This window comes from Sander vitreus, chromosome 9 (assembly GCF_031162955.1).
Source record: "Sander vitreus isolate 19-12246 chromosome 9, sanVit1, whole genome shotgun sequence".
NCBI lineage: Eukaryota > Metazoa > Chordata > Actinopteri > Perciformes > Percidae > Sander > Sander vitreus.
The window spans coordinates 2707076-2727335 of record NC_135863.1 but is presented as its reverse complement, the minus strand read 5'-3'; the positions used below and the strand labels follow the sequence as shown (position 1 = coordinate 2727335).

General features: G+C 41.6%; 1 protein-coding gene across 2 annotated transcripts in view; it reads left to right on the top strand.

Annotated features, from left to right (window-relative positions):
* dspb (desmoplakin b) overlaps nt 1-20260 on the top strand; it is a 35772-nt gene that overhangs the window by 7850 nt on the left and 7662 nt on the right. Inside the window, exons 7-23 of one of the 2 annotated variants that reach the window (XM_078258343.1) lie at nt 57-224; nt 537-641; nt 1431-1526; nt 2840-2965; nt 3291-3443; nt 4280-4434; nt 5384-5510; nt 6572-6758; nt 7468-7871; nt 8236-8414; nt 9619-9757; nt 11512-11705; nt 14335-14497; nt 14592-14675; nt 14755-14862; nt 16764-16862; nt 17664-19460. In XM_078258343.1, the coding sequence (XP_078114469.1) occupies nt 57-224; nt 537-641; nt 1431-1526; nt 2840-2965; nt 3291-3443; nt 4280-4434; nt 5384-5510; nt 6572-6758; nt 7468-7871; nt 8236-8414; nt 9619-9757; nt 11512-11705; nt 14335-14497; nt 14592-14675; nt 14755-14862; nt 16764-16862; nt 17664-19460 (4284 nt within the window). The remainder of the gene's footprint in view (nt 1-56; nt 225-536; nt 642-1430; nt 1527-2839; nt 2966-3290; nt 3444-4279; nt 4435-5383; nt 5511-6571; nt 6759-7467; nt 7872-8235; nt 8415-9618; nt 9758-11511; nt 11706-14334; nt 14498-14591; nt 14676-14754; nt 14863-16763; nt 16863-17663; nt 19461-20260) is intronic. The other variant, XM_078258344.1, reaches the window with a different exon arrangement.

Below are 20260 nucleotides of genomic sequence, written 5' to 3'. Positions count from 1 at the left end.
TTGTGTATTTCCAGGTAAATTGTTGTATCTAAACGTACTCTCGTCTCTCTTTCTAGCAAATGTCGATCGGTCGGATCGAGCAGCTGCAAGAACTCAAGCGCGTCATTCAGGACATGTCCAAAGAGATCATGTGGGTGAACGACAGGGAGGAGGAGGAGCTGATGTTCGACTGGGGAGACAAGAACATTGACCAGTACATCCCACAGAAGCAGGAGAGCTACTCGGTTAGTAAAACCATTAAAGGATCAAAGGTTCAGAGAGAACCAGGAGAGAATTGGGTTTATTTTGATGCCTTGACGCTACAGAAATCCATGTTTAATTTTAATTTTTAAGAGCTTCTTTCTAGTCGATTAGCATTCTTGGCAATCCTGTGAGTCTAAATTACGCTGATGCCTTTTTATGGAGTTAATCTGCGTCTCATAAGGGAGCAATCATCTGTGATACATTGGATCTTTGGCAGCTGCAGTCAGTCATCCACTTAGAGCAAAGCCACAGATGTTTTCTGTGTGATTACTAAACCTCTTCTTATGTAACAGAAGCTGATGAGTGCCCTGGAGGACAAAGAGAAGGACCTGAATAAGCTGACAGCCAGAGTAGATACTCTCCTGAAGAACAACCACCCAGCTTCAGACAAGATTGAGGTGTGGAGCGATCCCTTTATCATCAGATCATACACAGTGTTTACATGCATTCATATAATTATATAATTATTGTTTATTATGCTTCCGCGTGGCAAAAGCCGTGGCCGGAGGAATGATGTTTTCGGGTTGTCTGTCAGTACATATGTATGTCCATCTATCCCATTCTTGTGAATGCGATATCTCAGGAACCCCTGGAGGGAATCTCTTCACATTTGGCACTAATGTCCACTTGGACTCAAGGATGAACTGGTAAGATTTTGGTGGTCAAAAGTTATGGACCAAAGGCCTCACGTCTGTCCCATTCTCATGAACGCGATATCTCAGTTACGCCTTGAGGGAATGTCTTCAAATTTGGCACAAACGTCCACTTAGACAAATGTCTAATAGGCTAAATTGAAGAGGTGATGACATTTTATATCCAAAAGGTCAACTCCACTGTGACATCATATTGTTCTGCAAAAACACTTTTCTGGCCATTGTTAAACACCATAACTCAGGGACAGAAGGAGAGATTGTGACCATACTTTACATTTGGTCCGATACTGAATTGGGGACACCAATATTGGGTGCCCGCCTTAAAACTGTGCTGATTGTATTGATTTTTTTGCGTGTAAAGCATCCATGTTTTGCCAAAACATACACTTAATATTTTTTATGAAATAGCTTCAAAGTCTTCACTACATACTGTATATTATATGAGTCTGTGAATCAGACAACCGCAAGGCAGTGATTCTAGTTTCTTTATTTTTTATATTATATATATTATATTATATTGTCTTTGTTTTGTAGGCTTACAAGGACACTCTGCAGACTCAGTGGAGTTGGCTTCTTCAAATCACAAAGTGCATTGACATTCATCTGAAGGAGAATGCAGCTTACAGCCAGGTAACATGACGAAACATAACACTTAAAAATACTGTAATGAATAGGGATGCACTGATCCCAAACTGATATTGGATATCAGGCCAATACTGACTAGCAAGTAGCTTGTCAACACATTGGGGCATTTAACAGCTTAAGTGGCAGATATTTCCCTCAGGAGTTGGTGGCGACCAAAACCGAAGCTAACAGAAGAGTCAAAAACACATGATCAGCAAATAATTTCAACATCTATGGTTCGATTTCAAACATACCGCTCTCTCCTTATGTTTCCTATCTCTCTTTACACTTTCAACTATGGAATAAAGGCATGGTATGGCGTGTGGTGGAAGACGGAACAAACCCGGAAAGCAGCACAGATGCGCCCAGTGGAGAATCGGAGTAATGCTCACATTCTGCACTTACTCCAATTTTCCACTGGGCACGTTTGTGCTGCGTTTCGGCTGGGCCGCTGTTTTGTTCCGTCCTCTGCCACGCGCCATACCACACCGGGCGCGTCTCAGAAGTGGAGCGTCGTTCTGCCCGACTCGCAGAAAGCTTTATAGAGCTAGTATCTAGTAGTATCCAAAAGCTAGTATCTACCTTCCACTCCTAGCACTCCTGCAGTTAAACTACATGCCTTCTCTTTTCTGGTGTTGTCCTGATAAAAAAAGATCTGTGATGTGGTATTATGTTTTTCAACCTCCAAGATGAATCTCTCGTTGTCCGTGGTGTTGTAAAGGAGACATAAACGATATTTGGGGGGGTGTTTTGGTAAATTGACTGGATAGTCTCGCTGTTTCACAGCCTGCCTGGCTGTCCGAACTTCCCGCACCTTGTGTGAAAGTGCGTATATTTAGTGGAGCGGAGAGCCACTTCACGCACCCTTCTGGGACGCGCCGTGGTGCAGCTGGTGGAATATCAAACATTGACTTGAATGGTCGTTGATTGCTCAGGGGCCACGCCACACGCCGGGAACGCAGCGCAGATGCGCCTGGTGGAAACTAGGGGTTAGTGTGTGCATTAATTGATGCAAAGGGAAATTATGTTGTGATTATTCGGTCACTGTTATGTGCTGAGATGAATCCTGACACCTCTCATTTCTTTTGATCAATTAAGTAACTCTGTTGTGGTCTAAACAGTAGATATAATGGCTTTGCCGTGTGATATAGACCCTCTGATTTTATTCCCCTGAGGGTTAATATAATATTTCATAAAAGTGCATTCATTTTTTTCTGATGTTAGCTGACTAATGTCAAGTAAAGCGGGCCGCTTCCTCTAAGTAACACTGTAGGAAGCCCCTATAATGTATTCCTAATCATTTCTTTTATGTATCTCAGTTCTTCAAAGAGGCCAATGAGACGTATGGCATTCTGCAGAAGGAACATGAGACGGTCCGTAAGAGATTCACCTGTGACAAGAACACTCCACTGGAGAACCTAGTGGAGCTCCTCAAGGGTCTGGAGGTACAAACACTTTTTATTTTTTTTATTTCTCATATAATGTCAGAATGTCTGAGTCTGTAGATGGTCAGAACTCACCTTTTTATAATTTTGCCTTTTAATTGCCGTAAGCTGTTTTGTCCTGTTGTGTTTATTGTGTCTTTATTGTGTACCTTCTTCAATTTTATTATTTCCACATTGTGTATTTTATTAGTTTAGTTTTTTTATATTATCACCTTTTTCTGTTTGAAAAAGCCACAGAAGAGCTACAGTTTGTAATTATTATTTTTTTGATCTGCATTATTATTGTTTCTGATCTTCTTCTTTTGTTTTATTTTAAAATCTCCAGAGGGAGAAAGAGAAGATTATGGAAAACAAGAGGCAGGTTCAACATCTGGTCAGCAAGTCCAGGAGCATTGTGAGGCTGAAACCCAGAAACCCTGAAGAGAAGAGTAGCAGCCCCACCATTGTCAAAGCCCTGTGTGACTTCAAACAAGACCAGGTCAGTTTTCGAAAGGTCCTAATTTGTGCGGTGTGTCCCGCACCGTCGCCACGCGTCGGCCTTTAATCGCCATCGGCCACAATAGGCCACAGTCAGCTTGAAAACTGTAGTGAGGAAAACAAACAAACGACTGTGAGAGCGCCCACAGAAGGCTCTTTTCATTTTTCGCCTCATCTGATCAATCCAATACACATAAGAGCTGTCAAAACTGGTCAAAATGACATTCGAATGTTCCTTCTAAAAACCATATAGGTATGAACGATTATGTCCACAAGATGGAAAACGTACGAGATATACATAACTGCTTGTGTTGGTGTATTATTTAAACATAACATGTATTTTAAAAGATCTACAAACCTACACATTAAAAAATAAACTAACGTTAATAAACTTATACCCTATACCGTGAAATACAATATAAAGACCGTAATAGACCTCTCTCTGCACCCTCTGCACTAAACAATTAGCCCTCTAGCAAGCAAGCTAGCTTACTAGCCGGCCGGCCAGCCTCTAAATTAGTAAAATGTAACAATCTAATGTTTCATTCGCACGCTCTTGTCACATCGTAGGAAAGATGAGTGGCAATTTTGTTAGGCTAATTTTCTGTAACCAGTGTAGGATGAAGGCATGTTGGGTGGGTGGAATTACGCCACATATACACACCTGTAAGGAGGTCTAACCTGTACGGAAATCATTATAGCCTTTAAAATGTGTTTTTAAAAAAGAAAATCTGATAGTATTTTTAAAAACTTTCAAAGACTTGTCTTGTCATGCCAGATTTGATTTTGTTTCTTTATTTACTTATTGATGGAATGTATTTTTATTGGACTCCGCAGAAGGTGATCTGTAAGGGAAATGAGGCGATCCTAAAGGACAACAGTCAACGCAGTAAGTGGAACGTGACAGGCCCGGGAGGACTGGATATGTTGGTGCCCTCTGTGTGCCTGATCGTACCGCCTCCCAACCCGCTCAGCATCAGTCTGGCCAACAAGTAAGTCTGCATTCACACAGCCTGCGTTGACTGTCAGACGGTGCGGCAAAAACGCAGGTCCTTGCATTTATATCGAACGGGGGCAGTGCATTAAGGCTGCGGTAAAGATTGCCGCAGGGGGGGGAGACAAAAAAAATAAATACTGCAGCAGCATGTGTTGAAAAGTTGTGACCAACTCAACTTTTGGAGAACGCTGCTGTGGCCAATCAAGTAACCGGCGATCAGACTTGTCAGTCGGTTTTGTGGCGGTGTGAGAGTCCCGTACAGTAAACAGGAAACATCACTGCCTCTAGCGCTGTCACAAGAAAGTTTTAAAACACCAAACACAAGCACTGAACTGCCCAGGAACAGCTGGATATTTGCAAAACAACAAAGTATAGTTGATCTGTCTCGCTCGTCTCTTTTCTTTTTCTCTTTCTCCGTGAAATGAAGCAGCCTTCAAGTGTGGTTTGGAAATGCCGAGGTCTATAAACGATCTGACGGAAAACAGTAACTGTGAAATATAAAGTCTACTTGTGCTACATTGTGGGGTGGGGGGGGGGGGGGTTAAAGAACACAACAGGATGTCACACAAATGGGCCATTTGAGTGACACTCCCACACCGCCGCACAACCCTGCGGCAAATTGCTGGATTGCTTTTTTTGGTCTGAACATAGCCTAAGATGCGATAATAGTTTGCTTTTGCTGCTAAGAAGATCAGTGTTTCCTCTACGTTGATTTTGTAGTGGCGGCCCGCCATGGCAAAATTTCTGCCGCCACGGTATCAGAAATAGAGCAGATGCACAATGTAGTCACAGTTGCCTTTTAAATTATCCTGCCGCTCACATTGCAATTTAAGAATGTTCGGAGAGACCTGCACCCACTGCTAAAAAAATCCTAAAGGAAACACTGAAGATACAAGAAACCTTGTTGTTGTGAGGTTTAACTTTTGTCTCTGTGTTATCCAAAGGAACGAGCAGTACTATGAGGCCATCCTGCAAATCTGGAGTCAGCTGTACATCAATGTTAAGAGTCTCATCGCCTGGCAGTACTGCCTCCTGGATATCAGAAAAATCAACTCCCTTACCATCAGCGTGGTATGTGATAAAGAAACTTCTCTCTTACCCTTTCTCTTTAATGTGCTCTGCCTTTATACCTTTTGGCAGTGGTGTAAGAAGTATTGAGATCCTTTACTACCATATATACCACACTGTAAAAATACTCTGTTACAAGTAAAAGTCATGCATTGAAAATGTTACATAAGTGAAAGTATGGAAGTAGTATAATCAGGAAAATGTACTTAAAGTATTAGAGAAAGTAAAGTAAAAGTTTGTAGTTTAATTTTATAATAAAACATCGTATTTTATACACTACATTTGTTTTGTGTGCAAAAGTCTTTATTTGTAAAGTAGTACTAGTAACTGAAGCTGTCAGATGAATGTAGTGGAGTAAAAAGTACAATATTTCTCTCGAAATGTAGCGGAGTAGAAGTAGAAAGTGGCATGAAAAGAAAAGACTCAAGTAAAGTACAAGTACCTTAGATTTTAGATTAGATTACTTACTTAGTAAATGTACTTGGTTACATTCCACCACTGCATTTCTTTCTTATTTTTTTAACCCTTGTGTTGTCTTATCGTCTTCTATACAACTTGTCAAAATAGAAAATTAACACTTTTTTGACATTTTTGTTGCCTTTTTCCAAGTTTTTTATCCTTTTTTTTTTCAAAGTTTGTGTTGCTTCTTTCAACGTTTTTGGCATGTGTCATATGACCACAAAAAGTTTTGAATTTTATTTTTGAAATTCATGGTCAATAAACCTCATTTATATAATATTATGTCTACATTTTGAATTAAAAAAAGGAAGCTGAAATTATGACAACAAATAGTTAAGATCAGAGGATAATCACTGGTATATGTCAATGTTTAGTCAGGATATACGGTTTGGAAACCATTTCAGTCTTTTTTATTTTTTTTCAAATGCTATATCAAATTGAATAAAACACCCAAAATTGAATAAAAGTGATAATTAAATTTACCTGCAAAGAGCGTTGTATGGAACCATCCGTGTTATTTTTTGGGTGTTTTGGTTAAAAGAAACCCATATTTCTGATATAGTAACTTTGAAAACGGGTTAAACATAATGTTTGTGTGTGTTCAGCTGTCCAGCATGCGTCCTGAGGAATACCGCCAACTTATCAAGAGCCTGGAGACTCACTACGAGGAGTTCCGAGTGAACAGCCACGGCTCCCAGATGTTTACCGACGACGACAAGAGAGGCATCGAGAGCCAGTTCACCGGAGCCCAGGACCACTATGAGCAAATAGTGGTGCAGCTGCCGACTTACAGTCAGTATTACAAAGAATATACACCTCACACTCTGCATGAAAACAAACGTATACTTTGATTTATATACAATGTGCAGTTTTATTGCAAAAGACAAAAGGACGATTTTCCTGAGAAAATAATTGACTTTTGGTGGCGAGAACTATAATTTAGTTTTGCCTTGTTTGTATTACTTTACCAATGGAACCGATTTTTTTGCGGTCAGTGCATTAATAATACAGAAATTCAATTATTTTTGTTAGTTTCTGGTCAGTCAAGATCAGTTTGAGTATGTGTTGTTTGCTAGGTTATTATGCATGTATGCAAATGAAATCTGTTTGCATTTATGTATCACTTATTGCATATCACCAATGTCCCCCCTAATTTCTAACTTCTATATTTTTATCGACAAAAATGTTTCCAAACTTGAACGTATGCAACGGCATCAAATATTTTAAGGGGGAAATAAACAATGTTTTTGTAAAAAAAAAATCCCTGAAGCTGTGTCAAAAACACATTTCATTACAATTTTAGAAAACCCACTCTGTGTTCTAGACTACATTTTTCAATATGGAGTTCTCCAATGTTATTTACCTTTTTTAACATGAGAGAAACTGTTGCTTTGGCGTTGGAGAATGCAAATCATGTTTAAATACGAGAGTCTTCAGGGCTTCATGTTTTCCTCAACCAATTATGAACAAAAAAAACATATCTTGTGTCTACTACTCACAGTTGCACAACAGGAACAGATAGAAGTGCAGCAGGCAGCCGAGCAGCAACAACAACAGCAGCTGATCATAATAGCGGAGGCCAAGAGGCGCGAAGAGGAGGCCAGGAGGCGCGAAGAGGAGGCCAGGAGGCGCGAAGAGGAGGCCAGGAGGCGAGAAGAAGAGGCTAGGAGGCGCGAAGAGGATAGACGAAGAGCGGAGCAGAAAAAGAGGGTAAAAGACGTGAAGGTGGTGACTAAAGAGATTAAGACGGTTGAGGTGTCCAGGACATCCTCCCGCAGCTTATCTGAGCTGCACGCGCTCAGACTGAGGCTGGAGGGCGCCGAGGGCTCGCTGAGTCAGCACGTTCACATCTGCCTCGGAGACGACGGGATGCACGACTGTGACCTCAAGATCTCTCAGTTAGAGGTAGGCACAAACAGAGCTGTAACAACTCCAAATGTTGCTGTACAATTGATTGTCTGGGAAATAATTGCGATTAACAGTATAATTGTCTCTTCAAATTTAAAAATATTTATTTATGTATTATTTTTTTGAAACAAGTTTTGAATGAATTCAGGATCCATCTTTTGGTTATATATCACTGTTATGTGACCCAGATAATGTAATAACACAAATACACAGCCAGAAATACATCTTTTAATTTCTTTGTTTGCTTTTTGAAAAGTAAATACCTCTCAAATGAAAAAAAAAGAATATTCCAAATACTTATTGATTGCGATATTTGTGTGTGTGTGTGTGTGTGTGTGTGCGCGCGTGTTTTATCCTGCAGACGGTGCAGCGTGACGTCGACTCGATGCGCGAGGAGTACTTGCGTCTGAGGGAGAGTATCTCCAAGGAGCTGGAGGGCATGAGTGATTCAGATAAAGCCCAGTTCCTCCGCAGTGAGCTCGGAGTCATCGACCAAAGACTGGCCAGTCTGGAGAGCAGCTCATCAGCTTACCTGCAGCGGTAACTGGAAGAAATCAAGATCTTTTTGTGGTTGTTTTGTCTGAAAATGTCTTATCTGCATCAGCTAATGGGGATCCAAAAAAAATCAAATCTTTAGCAAGAAAGATTCAATTTCATATACACAAGATTAGGGCTGCACAATTAATCACAATTTTATCGAAATCGCAATATAGACTAGCAATATCCAAATCGCAGGGGGGGTGCGCAATATTTGTTAAAGGCAAAATATATGTCAAACCGTTAAGTATAATAAAATAAATAAAGTATTGTGGTGCTGCATAGATGTACGGCCTTCAAATCCTATCCTACAGACTACAGAAACTACAGACTACTTTGTTTGGTACAGAATCACTCTTCAATCATTTTAATTTTTTTTTATTTTTATATTTTTCAATGAAAATGAGAATGACACAAAAATGACCATACCCTCCAATATCATATATCACATCGCAATCGCAATATAATTAAAAATAAGTGCAGTTAGATGTTTTCCTCACATCGTGCAGCCCTACAGAAGAATGGGCATGGGCCGATTACCGGTTTCAAGGTATACCGAGGTTTGAAAAAGTCAAGGTTTCAAAACCACGGGAACGTTCTGTCATTCTGTAGCTCACCTGGTAGAGTGCGCGCCCATATATAGAGTCACTCCTTGATGCAGCGGCTGTGGGGTCGACTCTGCCCTGCGGCCCTTTGCTGCATGTCATTTCCCCTCTGTCTTTCTCCCCTTTTCATGTCTTCAGCTGTCTTTTAAAAATAAATGCCTAAAACATAATCTTTAGCATTTCCTGTCATACCGTTCCTGAGGTATAATCTGTTTTTTATGAGTGGTCAATGACAGAAACTGCAGTTTAGTAATCCGTCTCCCTGCCAGTGTGCAGTGTGTTTAAAAATAAAATACATAGTGTTCAATGGAATGGAATTTTTTTTTTTACTCAGACATTTAAAAAAAAAACATTTTAAAGCTGTAATTGCAATACCGCAATACCGTGAAACCATGATATTTTTGCTGAAGGTTATAATACCGACCCATGCCTACACAAGATCCCAACTAAGATGACCACAGATCAAAACAAAACAAAATTCACAAGTTACTTAGTTACAGCAAATGTAAAGGAAGCTACTACTACACATTGTCTAAATGTATTCTGTCTCATTTTCCTGGAATGACTTTTTTTCCATGTCTCCATCATTTCCTCTCCATCAGGCTGCAGGCTCTAAGAGACATGCTGGAGTGTGTGGCACAAGCTGAAGACATAGTGAAAGTTCACGAGGCGAGACTGACAGAGAAAGAGACCACCTCTCTGTCGCCCAGTGAAGTCGAGGACTACACTTTGACCCTGAAGGTATTTTAGAAAACGTACTACATTTTCAAACATCTCTTGCAAAAATCGCTCCAGTTTTGCTGTCATTTTCCCAGCCGTTTCTTCTACCCCACTCAGCCTCATACCTGGCAAACTGGGACAGAATGCCAGTACATGGCTCAGTGTTCACCCATCAGTTTAAATTTAATATTTAATGCTGTCTTTTTTTTTAAACTTCATCCTTGCACTGCTATAGTTTTCATATTACTATGTCTTGCACTACCACCATGACACACACTCTCATAGAGCACCTCACTTTTTATTTAGTATCTTGTCTTTTATTGTCCATGTTATTCTTGTGGATGTATTATTTATCATCCTGTTTATGATGTATGTGTATGTTGTGTGTGATGTCTTTAAGCTACTGGGACCTTGAATTTCCCCTTGGGGATCAATACAGTATCTATCTATCTATCTATCTATCTATCTATCTATCTATCTATCTATCTATCTATCTATCTATCTATAGCTGGTGTGGGAAAGCTAGAGAGTCCCACTGTGTTGCATTGGGTGTAGTCTCACTTTTTTTTTTTTAAACCTTTATTTATTCAGGTAAGTCGATTAAGAACGAATTCTCATTTGCAACAACAACCTGTCACATTCACACAGCTACACATTCATACCCGGAAGCTGCCCAGTACAACCACAGTCTGATCTGCTGGCCACTGAGCAGCTCCACTGGAGCGGCTGGGGTTAAGGGCCTTGCTCAAGGGCACCTTAGTGATTGTAGTGAGGGAGGGACAAGCGCACCAGTTCAATCCCCAGACCAGCAGGATAAAGTGTGGGTGGGGAAAGTGAAAGAGCAGCATTTGTCCCTCTTTCACTTTCCCCACCCACACTTTATCCTGTTGGTCTCGGGATTGAACCTACAAGACCTCCTAGCTGTTTTATTATTTGCCTTTACCCACTTAGTCATTGTATCCACATTATTGGTGATTATTTATCAAAAATCTCATTGTGTGATAAATATTTTGTGAAAGCACCAAATAGTCAACCCTACAATATTGACGCAATATCGACATCAATGTATTTGGTCAAAACTATCGTGATTTTAGATTTTTTTTCCATATCACCCAGCTCTACTGTGGAGTAAAGTCTGGCTAAACCACAGATACAATCTGGGATAGGAGAAAAAAACGCTCTGGGTTGTTTGCATTTCTTTAAACCAATCACAATCGTCTTGGTCTTGGGAAAGAACTTGTTATGGTGGAACATTTGCAGCCCGCAAAAGAAAACGCCACATACAATGTTAAATGAAGTTAACTGTTCACACAATACAGTAACGTGAGCTATTTAAATTAGCTGGATACATGGTTAAACCTCATTAGATTTTACCAGTGTATCTCCGTGTGTACTTCGTCCACAGCAATCCCACCAATCGGTCCCAAAACGTCCCTGTTAGAGAGGAAACGCCGTGAACATATTCTTTGTAAATCTTTACAATCATTCCTCGAAAAAACCAAGGAGGCCTGCCTGGTTGCACCATCAAACTTTTCTTTAAAACTTGCCATTTTCAGCAGGTAGCTTGCTAGCTCAAAGTTTGTTGCTGTTTCCCAGAGCGAAGGGATTTTGCAAATGGCAACCCACAGAGAGCGGAAGGTGGGCTTTATCTTGGAAATGTACTTCCGTTGAACCAGACTACATTTGGTGTGTGCCACGATATTTAAAAAATATCTTGATAAGCGGTCAGGGGTGTCACATTTGACTGGTGTTTCCCGTGTGTTGTTGATGTGTAGAATATTAAAGCAGAGCTGGACCAGAAGAAGGAAGTTCTGGCCTCCATGGAGGCGGCGTTGGCCAAAGCCAGCCACTGGAACGGGCAGGTGGGCGGACCCTTCCACAGGTGTGATATGATGCTGTCCAAATACACCGAGGAGGTGGGCCTGCTGTCTGACCGCTGGAAACGACTCCAGGGCCAGATTGACACCAGGTATGTCTCCCTCTCTCTCAAATATCAATTTTATATCAAGGATCCATGTTCAATCGTGTTTCCCAACAGTTATCCATAACTAGACCTGAGGACCTAAAAGAAGATACAGGTATGGGACAGGGCTCAAGCAGTGTGTCACATCGTTGTCTACTCTGTGGTCAGCCAGTCAATCACTCGTGTAGAGCTGCAACGATTAGTCGATTGCTAGAAAAATAATCGGCAACTATTTTGATAATCGATTAATCGTTACATTTTTCATGCAAGAATGGCAGAAAATGCTGTTTTCAGCCTCTCATATTTGGAGATTTCCTGCTCTTGTCTGTTTTATATCATACTAAACTAAATATCTTTGGGTTTTGGACTGACGAAGCAAAACATTTAAAGACATCACCTTGTCCTTTGAGAAACTAGAATGGACATTTTTCACTATTTTCTGACATTTTATAGACCAAGCGATTAATGGATTAATCAAGAAAATAATCGGCAGATTAATCAATGCTGCAAATAATTGTTAGTTGCAGCCCTACACTCGTCCCGAGACAAACCTATTCACTGTGAGACTCTCATTACATGTATGGACCTGAGTCCCATTTCACAGAAGTGATTTGCGAGCACGGCTTACGTGCAGATTGCGGCGGTGTCACATTCCACAAATGACTGTTGCTCGTAATACAAAGACAGATTTGTGAGTCCTACAATACAACTTTATTTATATAGCACCTATCATGCAGCCATGCAGACCAAAGTGCTTCACAGAACAAAATTATTATTTTTTTGATAGATTTTAAGAGTGACTAAAAATTACAACAATAAGACTATAAAATGTTCAGAATTAATAAATAAAATAAACACCAGGGTTGGAAAAAATTGTATAAAACCCGATGATTAACGCTTATAAACTAATGCTATACATTACTCCAAATTAAAAGCCAGATTAAAAAGACAGGTCTTTAATTTCTTTTTACAATTCATTCATGGGTTTACTAGTGCTTGTTTGGATTTATTTTTAAGATTATTTTTTCGGGGGCTTTTCCCTTTATTTGATAGTGACAGTGGATAAACAGAAATGGCAGGGGGAGGTGGCCAGGTTAGCTCAGTTGGTAGAGCAAGTGAACATATATTGAGAGGTTTTATGCCCTGATGCAGAGGTCCAAGGTTCAAGTCCAACCTGTAACAATTTTCCTGCATGTCTTCCCCCTCTCTCTCCCCTTTCATATCTAGCTATCCTTTCTGTTAAAGGCTGAAATGCCCAAAATAAATCTTTTTAAAAAAAGGAATGGCCGGAGAGAGATGGGGGATAACACGCAGCAAAGGGCCGCAGGTCGGATTTCAACCTGGGCAGCTGCAAAGGACTCGGCCTAAATGGGGCGCACGCTTCTACTGAGTGATCCAAAGGCTGCCCCGAGTAGGGCTGCACGATATGACCTAAAATCAAAATCACGATAAATTGCACATTTTACCTCGATAACGATAAATGAACGATAATTTAAAAAAAATTGTGATTCGACAACAGACATACATTTTTTTGTATAAAGTTTTAAAAAACATCTTCTGCATGATATATATGTAAATAGGCTGTTCAATACAGTCTATTTTTCAACTGCTAATTAACTTGTTAGTCCTAACTTTGAACCAGCAAGTTGCGTTTTAAGCTCCTCTTTTTTTCTGCTTGTGGAGAGCTACGTGACACATGAAACTATATTGATGAGGACCGGCGAGTTAAATCGGCCGTCCAAGAGTATAGCAGGCAGACACACAGCTGACAACCTGCAGGTGGAGGCGCTGGAGACAGACATATACGCCGCGGGCCGCTGTGGACTTGTGTCAGTCCCGCAAGTGGTTTCAGGAAAGTGGCTGCATGTGTCCGACAATGCACAGAACATAAACACCGGTACAAGCCTACAGCTGTCCGTGGACACGGAGAGCCGAAAGTGTGTCAGAGCCTCCCGGACGGGTGAACTGAGACTCCGTTTCCTGCTTGTCGGTCAACGGTTAATGATCGGTTAACATTTAATTTCATTGTGCTTCCTTTTGGAATGCTGGCTGCCAGAAATTGCCACTTACTACTACTAGCTAACTAATTAGCCTGAGTTAAATGCTAGCTATCAGTAAACAGAAGGTAGTGTGTGGCGTGTGCGCCAGACCGCCAGTGTTTGTGTGTGTACGTGTCGGCCCGCCCCTGCATTTGGCGACTGGCTAGTGTAAATTTCGGACCCTGCACACATGGTAGAATGTTTTTAAGGAGAAAGTAGGCCTATCAACAGAAATAAATTATCGGAATTATCGTCATGGGAAAAATACGTCGATAACAGTTTCAGAATTTCGATGCCGATACATTTTCGATTAATCGTCCAGGCCTGACTACACCAATTTTAAGGTGGAACCTGTACAACCTCTGGTGGACATTAATCTTTAATCTATAATGAAAATAACCATTTATTATAGCCCTCGACACAGTACAACGTTTTTACCCCAGCCTGCATCGGATTGGAGTTTTGTGTAAACAGGAGCTCACTCTTTCAGTCTTCCCCTCTGTATCTCACATTAATCACTAGTTATCTTAAGTTAAAACTGAAAAAACATGCAAGATATGGCCCTATACTTTGAATTTCTTGTGTTTCTTCCTCAGAGTCCTGGATTTGCAGTTGTATCATCCTCAGCTGCAGACCTACAAGCAGACCAGTAGCTCCCTTATTGACTGGATTGACGCCACGCGCAAAAAACAAGACACCCTGCAGACCACCAAGATAGAGAGCATCCAAGCGCTGACGGACCATATTAACAAGCAGAAGGTCTCCTGCTCAGCCTTTCATTGCTATTGATTAACTTTCTCACTGTGTTGAGTGTCCAAGTCCTCTGACACCTTTATATTATTGTGTTCTCAAGGCCCTGAACTCAGAAATCATAGCGAGACGGGAGACGGTAGAGAGTGTGCTGAAGGACAACGAGACCTGTGTGAATTCTATCAAGGTAAGCAGGCCTGCATATAACAGACCTCAAACTCATCAGCATAATTCGTTTTAATGACTTCCGTATGCTTGTTTTACAGGACTATGAAACGGACCTGGCCTCTTACACCTCTGGTTTAGAGACGTTGCTCAACATCCCCATCAAAAGGACGATGCTGAAGTCACCGTCGACGGATCTTAATCTGGAAGTAAAGAAACCAAATTAAAAACATTTTCTCTCATTTAAAACCCTGAAGCATCTTTTGGCATATGGTGACTAGGGTTGTCCCGATTACCTTTTTCTGTGCATGAAGCGTCGGTACTAATACAACAGGGAATATCCGAATTGGGGGGGACCGTTCACTCAGGGCACATTCAGACCCCAATGTAGCACAAGTAGACTTTATATTTCATAATTGTTGTTTTCCATCAGATCGTTTTGTAATGGAAAAATTACATAGACCATGATTTTCTTAACAATGATTGTTCATCTATTGAGTAATTTTTAATTATAAGTAGATCCTTAAAATATGCCTCTGAAACATGTGTCTCCTAAAGATATTTCCTGAAAGTAAGTCCTCCAGTGTTGAAGATAGCTGAAAATGTTATGACCCTGTAATTCTCCACTGTAAGCAAATGGTAACAAAACACAGGCGCCTCCAGAGATATGCAAAGGTCAGTTTGCCCCGAACTTAAGGTTGGAGCCTGAACCAATCTGTAGACGAGATAAATTCCTGACTCCTAAGATTGAAGGACTTTTTACGCACTAGACAGATGTACAGGGACAGCTTTAGACAGCAGTGTTCAAGATTAGAATGTTTTCCAAACATGGTCGTGTTTCTGCTAGGAAAATGGGATATAAGGAGATGGCATATGTTACGCGAGGCACAGATAGATAGATAGATAGATAGATAGATCTAGACATTTCTGACCACATTTGAAGGCAGCTTCATTTCATGGAGAAAGAGAGAATGAAAAGAGATGGAGCGACTGTGCTTTGTTGTTGCAGGAAACAGTCATTTGTAACACAAACTCCCGGGCAGCTCAGTGCTTGTGTTTCTTTTTTTTTTTACCCTCATAGGGCCCTATCTTGCACCCTAAACAGCGCAGCACAAAGCCCGACGCAAGTGTCTTTGCTAGTTTAAGACCGACGCAGTTGTCAATTTCCCATCCAGCGCCCTCGTCGTTTAAATAGCAAATGCACCTGCGCCCATCTTTGCGCCCATGGGCGTGCTGGTCTTACAGGGGAGGTGTGTTCAGGTGCATTCTTGACATATTGCTATCTTGAGGCAGCGGGAAGTGATCAGTGAGCAGCATTTCATTGTTATTTTAACAGCAAATTATTAAAATGCGCCTAGGCTCGTGCACAGCGCGCGCACGCTATGCTTGTTACACACACACAGGGATACGGAGCAGCACACAAACATTCAAGAAAGATTACAAATAAAAATATTACGGTGTAAATCTGCCTTCATAACAGCAATGCACCAACGTACAAACACGCCCGGCTTTTAAAGGGAATGGGAGATGACACTCTGATTGGTTTATTACATGTTACGCCCAAAACACACCTATGAATTAATGAAGACACTAAGTACAACCCTTTTGAACCATTCGCCCGGACCCTTGTTTCTACCGTCAAACTAGCAAAAGTGGATTTGGACACGCCCTAAACGCACCTGCGCCAGGCTCTTCACGCCGTGCGCTTAGATCGTTAAAATAGGGCCCGTAGTGTTTTAAAACCTTTTTGTGGCATCGATAGAGGCAGTGATGTTTCCTGTTTCCTGTACGGGACTCTCACACCGCCACAAAGCAGACTGACAAGTCCGATCGCCGGTTACATGATTGGACACCCCAGCATAACGTCGGGTTGAATTTCTCCTAAAGTTGAATCCGTCTCAACTTCATTACAGTATTAAAGGAAAAACAAAATGAATATCGGAATAGTCGAATATTCTGGTTCCAGCCCTAATGGTGACCCAGTAGTATCTGACAATGTTTTTCCCTTTTAGTCTTGTATGTTAAATGAAAGGATCAATGACATTTTTACGAATCAGTGAAGTAAAGTGACACATATCGAAATTAAGAGTTTGCCTTGTCTTTGTCTCAGGCTACACAACTGCAGACCCGTTACATGGAGCTGCTCGCCCATTCTGGCGACTACTACAAATTCTTGGGAGAGCAGCTCAAAAACATGGAGGAGCTCAAGGTACTAATGTTGTTTTTTTGTAGTTCTTTCAATATTTGTGCTTGCTTTATACATTTTTAAATCACATTTTTGTTTGTGCTTTGACTTAACTGAATATTCTTGCTCTCTGCATTTGTGTTTAGCTTTTATCATCATCCTGCTCAGGGACATAGCAACTAGCTTAACACACAGTAGCTGAGGGAGTACTACGTAAGCATTACAACAAGTATCATTACTTTTCAGTGATTTGGTTTTTAGGGGTGTGCAAAAAAATCGATTAACATTCAAATCGTGATTCAAGCTCTACTGTTTCAAAATGGATTCATAGAATTCCAAAAATTGATTCATATTTTTAAATGTCTACTGCAATCACATGGGAAAAGTAAGTACATTTACATACTGTGAATCGTTTTTTTAATCGAGAATCGTTTTTGAATCGAAAATCGATTTGAATCGAATCTTGAGCCTGAAAATCGATATTCATCAAATCAAATCATGACATTTTCTGAATCGTGCATCCCTGTTGGTTTTACAACCCACAACCTTACTGCGAGACTAGTGTTGTGTTAACAGCTTGTTGCGCTGCCTCCAAGTGGAACAAAAAAATCAATAATGCAGGTTTAAGGAAACTATGAATATTCATTTAGATGTTTGGTGATTCCATGAATCGGTTGATGACCGATCGATCGATCGATCAATGACTCAATCATCCAAGTACACTGTGGTGAAGTGTTTTTATCACGTCAAGTATCACATCAAGTACATTAACATGTAGTTCTTAAAACTACCTCTGCATTCATCTTTGCTGTGTCTTGCTTTCAGATTCGTAACACCAGGATTGACCTGTTAGAGGAAGAACTTCGCCTGCTGAGGGAGAACATGCAAGACCGCAACGCCAAGAACAAATCTCTGGAGGAGGCCGTTTCCCGTTACCAGCTGGAGTTGTCCAGCGTGCAAAGTCAGACTGCGCTGCAGTGCAATGCAACCAAGGACCGCCTGGACACCACTAAGAGCCAGCTGGCGGACCTCAACGATGAGGTGACACGTCTCAACTACTTGCTCGAGGAAGAAAAGAGGAAGAGGAGGCTGGCGGAGGAGCGCTACACTACGCAGCAGGAGGAGTACGAGTTGGTTCTGAGGAAGAGGCAGAAGGAGCTGGAGACGATCAGCTGGTCCAAGGTGGAGGTGGAGAAGAGTGAGCTAAATAAGGAGCAGGAGATCCAACAGCTGCGGCGGCAGCTGGCTGAGGATGGAGAGAGGATCAAGGACCTACAGAAGGAGATGTCAAAGGTAAGGAGCCTATGCAGTACAGAGATCAATAACTTTAAGCTCAGCTACGAATCCCAGATCCATATCAACCGCACAGACATCCAGATGCTGGAAACCCAGAGGAAGCAGGATGCAGCTGACTTTCAGCTGCAGTATGACAGGATGGAGGCAGAGAGGAGGAATCTGGAGGAGGAGCTCAGGAGGCTCAGAATGTCAATGAGCCAGGCTGAGGAACACAGGAAGAGGGCAGAAGAAGAGGCTCACAGTCAGCGCGCTGTCATCACAGAGGAAGGGCGCAGGAGGAGAGAAGTGGAAAGTCAGGTGGAGGTGCTGATGAGGCAGAGAGTCGAGGAGAGCAGCCAGTATGCAGAGGAGCTGGCTGAAGTCATGAAGAGTCTGCAGGAGAAGAGCGAGGAGCTGACCTACGTTACACACAGCCTAGAGGAGGAGACCCGCAGGAGGAGAACTATAGAAGAAGGGCAGGGTGTGCTTGAGCAGACTTTGGCCCAGCTGCAAGTGAAGCTAAAAAGTTCGTCAATGGCTGCGACCCAGCTGGGGGAGTGCGAGGAGGAGCTTCTGAAGATGCGTTTGGAGCTGGAGAAAGAGAGTCGGGAGCGAAGCAGAGTGGAAGAGAACATGAGCAGGTTGCAGGGACGCATGAAGGACCTTCAGGCTGTGAGAGATGGGCTGGAGAGCCAAGTGGAGAATCTGAGGAAGGCTAACCAAGAGGAGGTGTTCAGAAGAAGGCAGGTAGAAACAGAGCTGGAAAACACCACCATGGCCATGACAGAGTACACCAGCACCATTACCACTCTACGCCAGAGCCAAGAACATGCCAGCATGTCAGAAAAGAGAGGTGAAGAAGAGCGTCTTAGGTTGCAGGAGGAGCTGGAGAGAAGCTTGAGACAAAACAAGACCTCTGCAGAGCGTGTGGCACAGCTGAGCGTCGAGCTGAAGGCCCTGCAGCAACAACTCCTCCAGGAGCAGGCCAGAGGCAAAGAGGCAAACCTCAGAAATGAGGGCCTTTACAGAACTATAGAGGAGAAGAGTAAGACACTGAATGAGAACTCTGTTGAGCTTCAAAAGCTAAAGGAGATGACAGAAACCCAGACCAAAGAGAGGCTGAGGCTGGAGGAGGAACTAAGGGCAATGCGACATGCTAAAGATGAACTCCTGAAATCCAAACAGGGAAGTGATGATGAGCTCTCTTCTCAGATTACTGCCCTGGAGCTGCAGCTGCAGACCAGTCAGCGAAGCAGTGCAGATTATCGCAACCTGGCCTCAGAGCTCTCCTCAGAGAGGGAGAAACTCAAGCTGGAGACTGAGGAAATACAAAAGCAGGCCACCGAGGTACATGGAGGTTTGGCACTTAGTCCTGGACTGCTCTCATCTTTCCAAATCAGAATCCTTATTTGGATCAATCAAGTAGCTATTAGTGTCTGTAGCCAAACTTTTGCTTGCATGCTGGAATACCACTAGATCCCCTGTAGATGCCTCCCACTTGGTAACTCTGATTTAAACACATATGTCTGTATGTGTTTGAATGAACTTGCATGTAAGTCACTTGCATGCAAACATAATCTGTGCCTCTCTGCCTGCCGAGCTTTTTTGCCTTTCTTTCCTTTGCCCAGAGAGATGAACACTGTCAATGACATCATTACCTCTGGTCCTTTGGTCTAATACAGTTTGATTGTTGTTTATCATATTATTGTAGGATCTTGATGGTCTTTAAGACACATTTTGGAAACTTGTCAAAACAGCACTGGTATACATTCAAACTATCGGAATTATTTTATTATTAATATTATTAGTATTATTATTATTATTAATAATAATAATTATTATTATGATTTTGCAATTTTAGACCAGTCAATCAAGCTTGGACCACATCTATTGGCATTATCTATTTGTGCTGATTTGCAAATTTACAGAATGTAGACAGTAGGCAGTAACTCTTCCAATCTGTACAAAGTGATAGTCAAATTATTTGGTGTGCTTATTATGTGGTTGTAGTTGCTATAAACAATCTAGTGTTGATATAGTTTGTCTTCAGGATTGGGAAGGTTGATTTCACAATGAAAACCAATTACATTTTTAAAATGTTTCAGAGTGTTTTTTTCTATTAGATATTTTTCTTTAAAAATTGACTA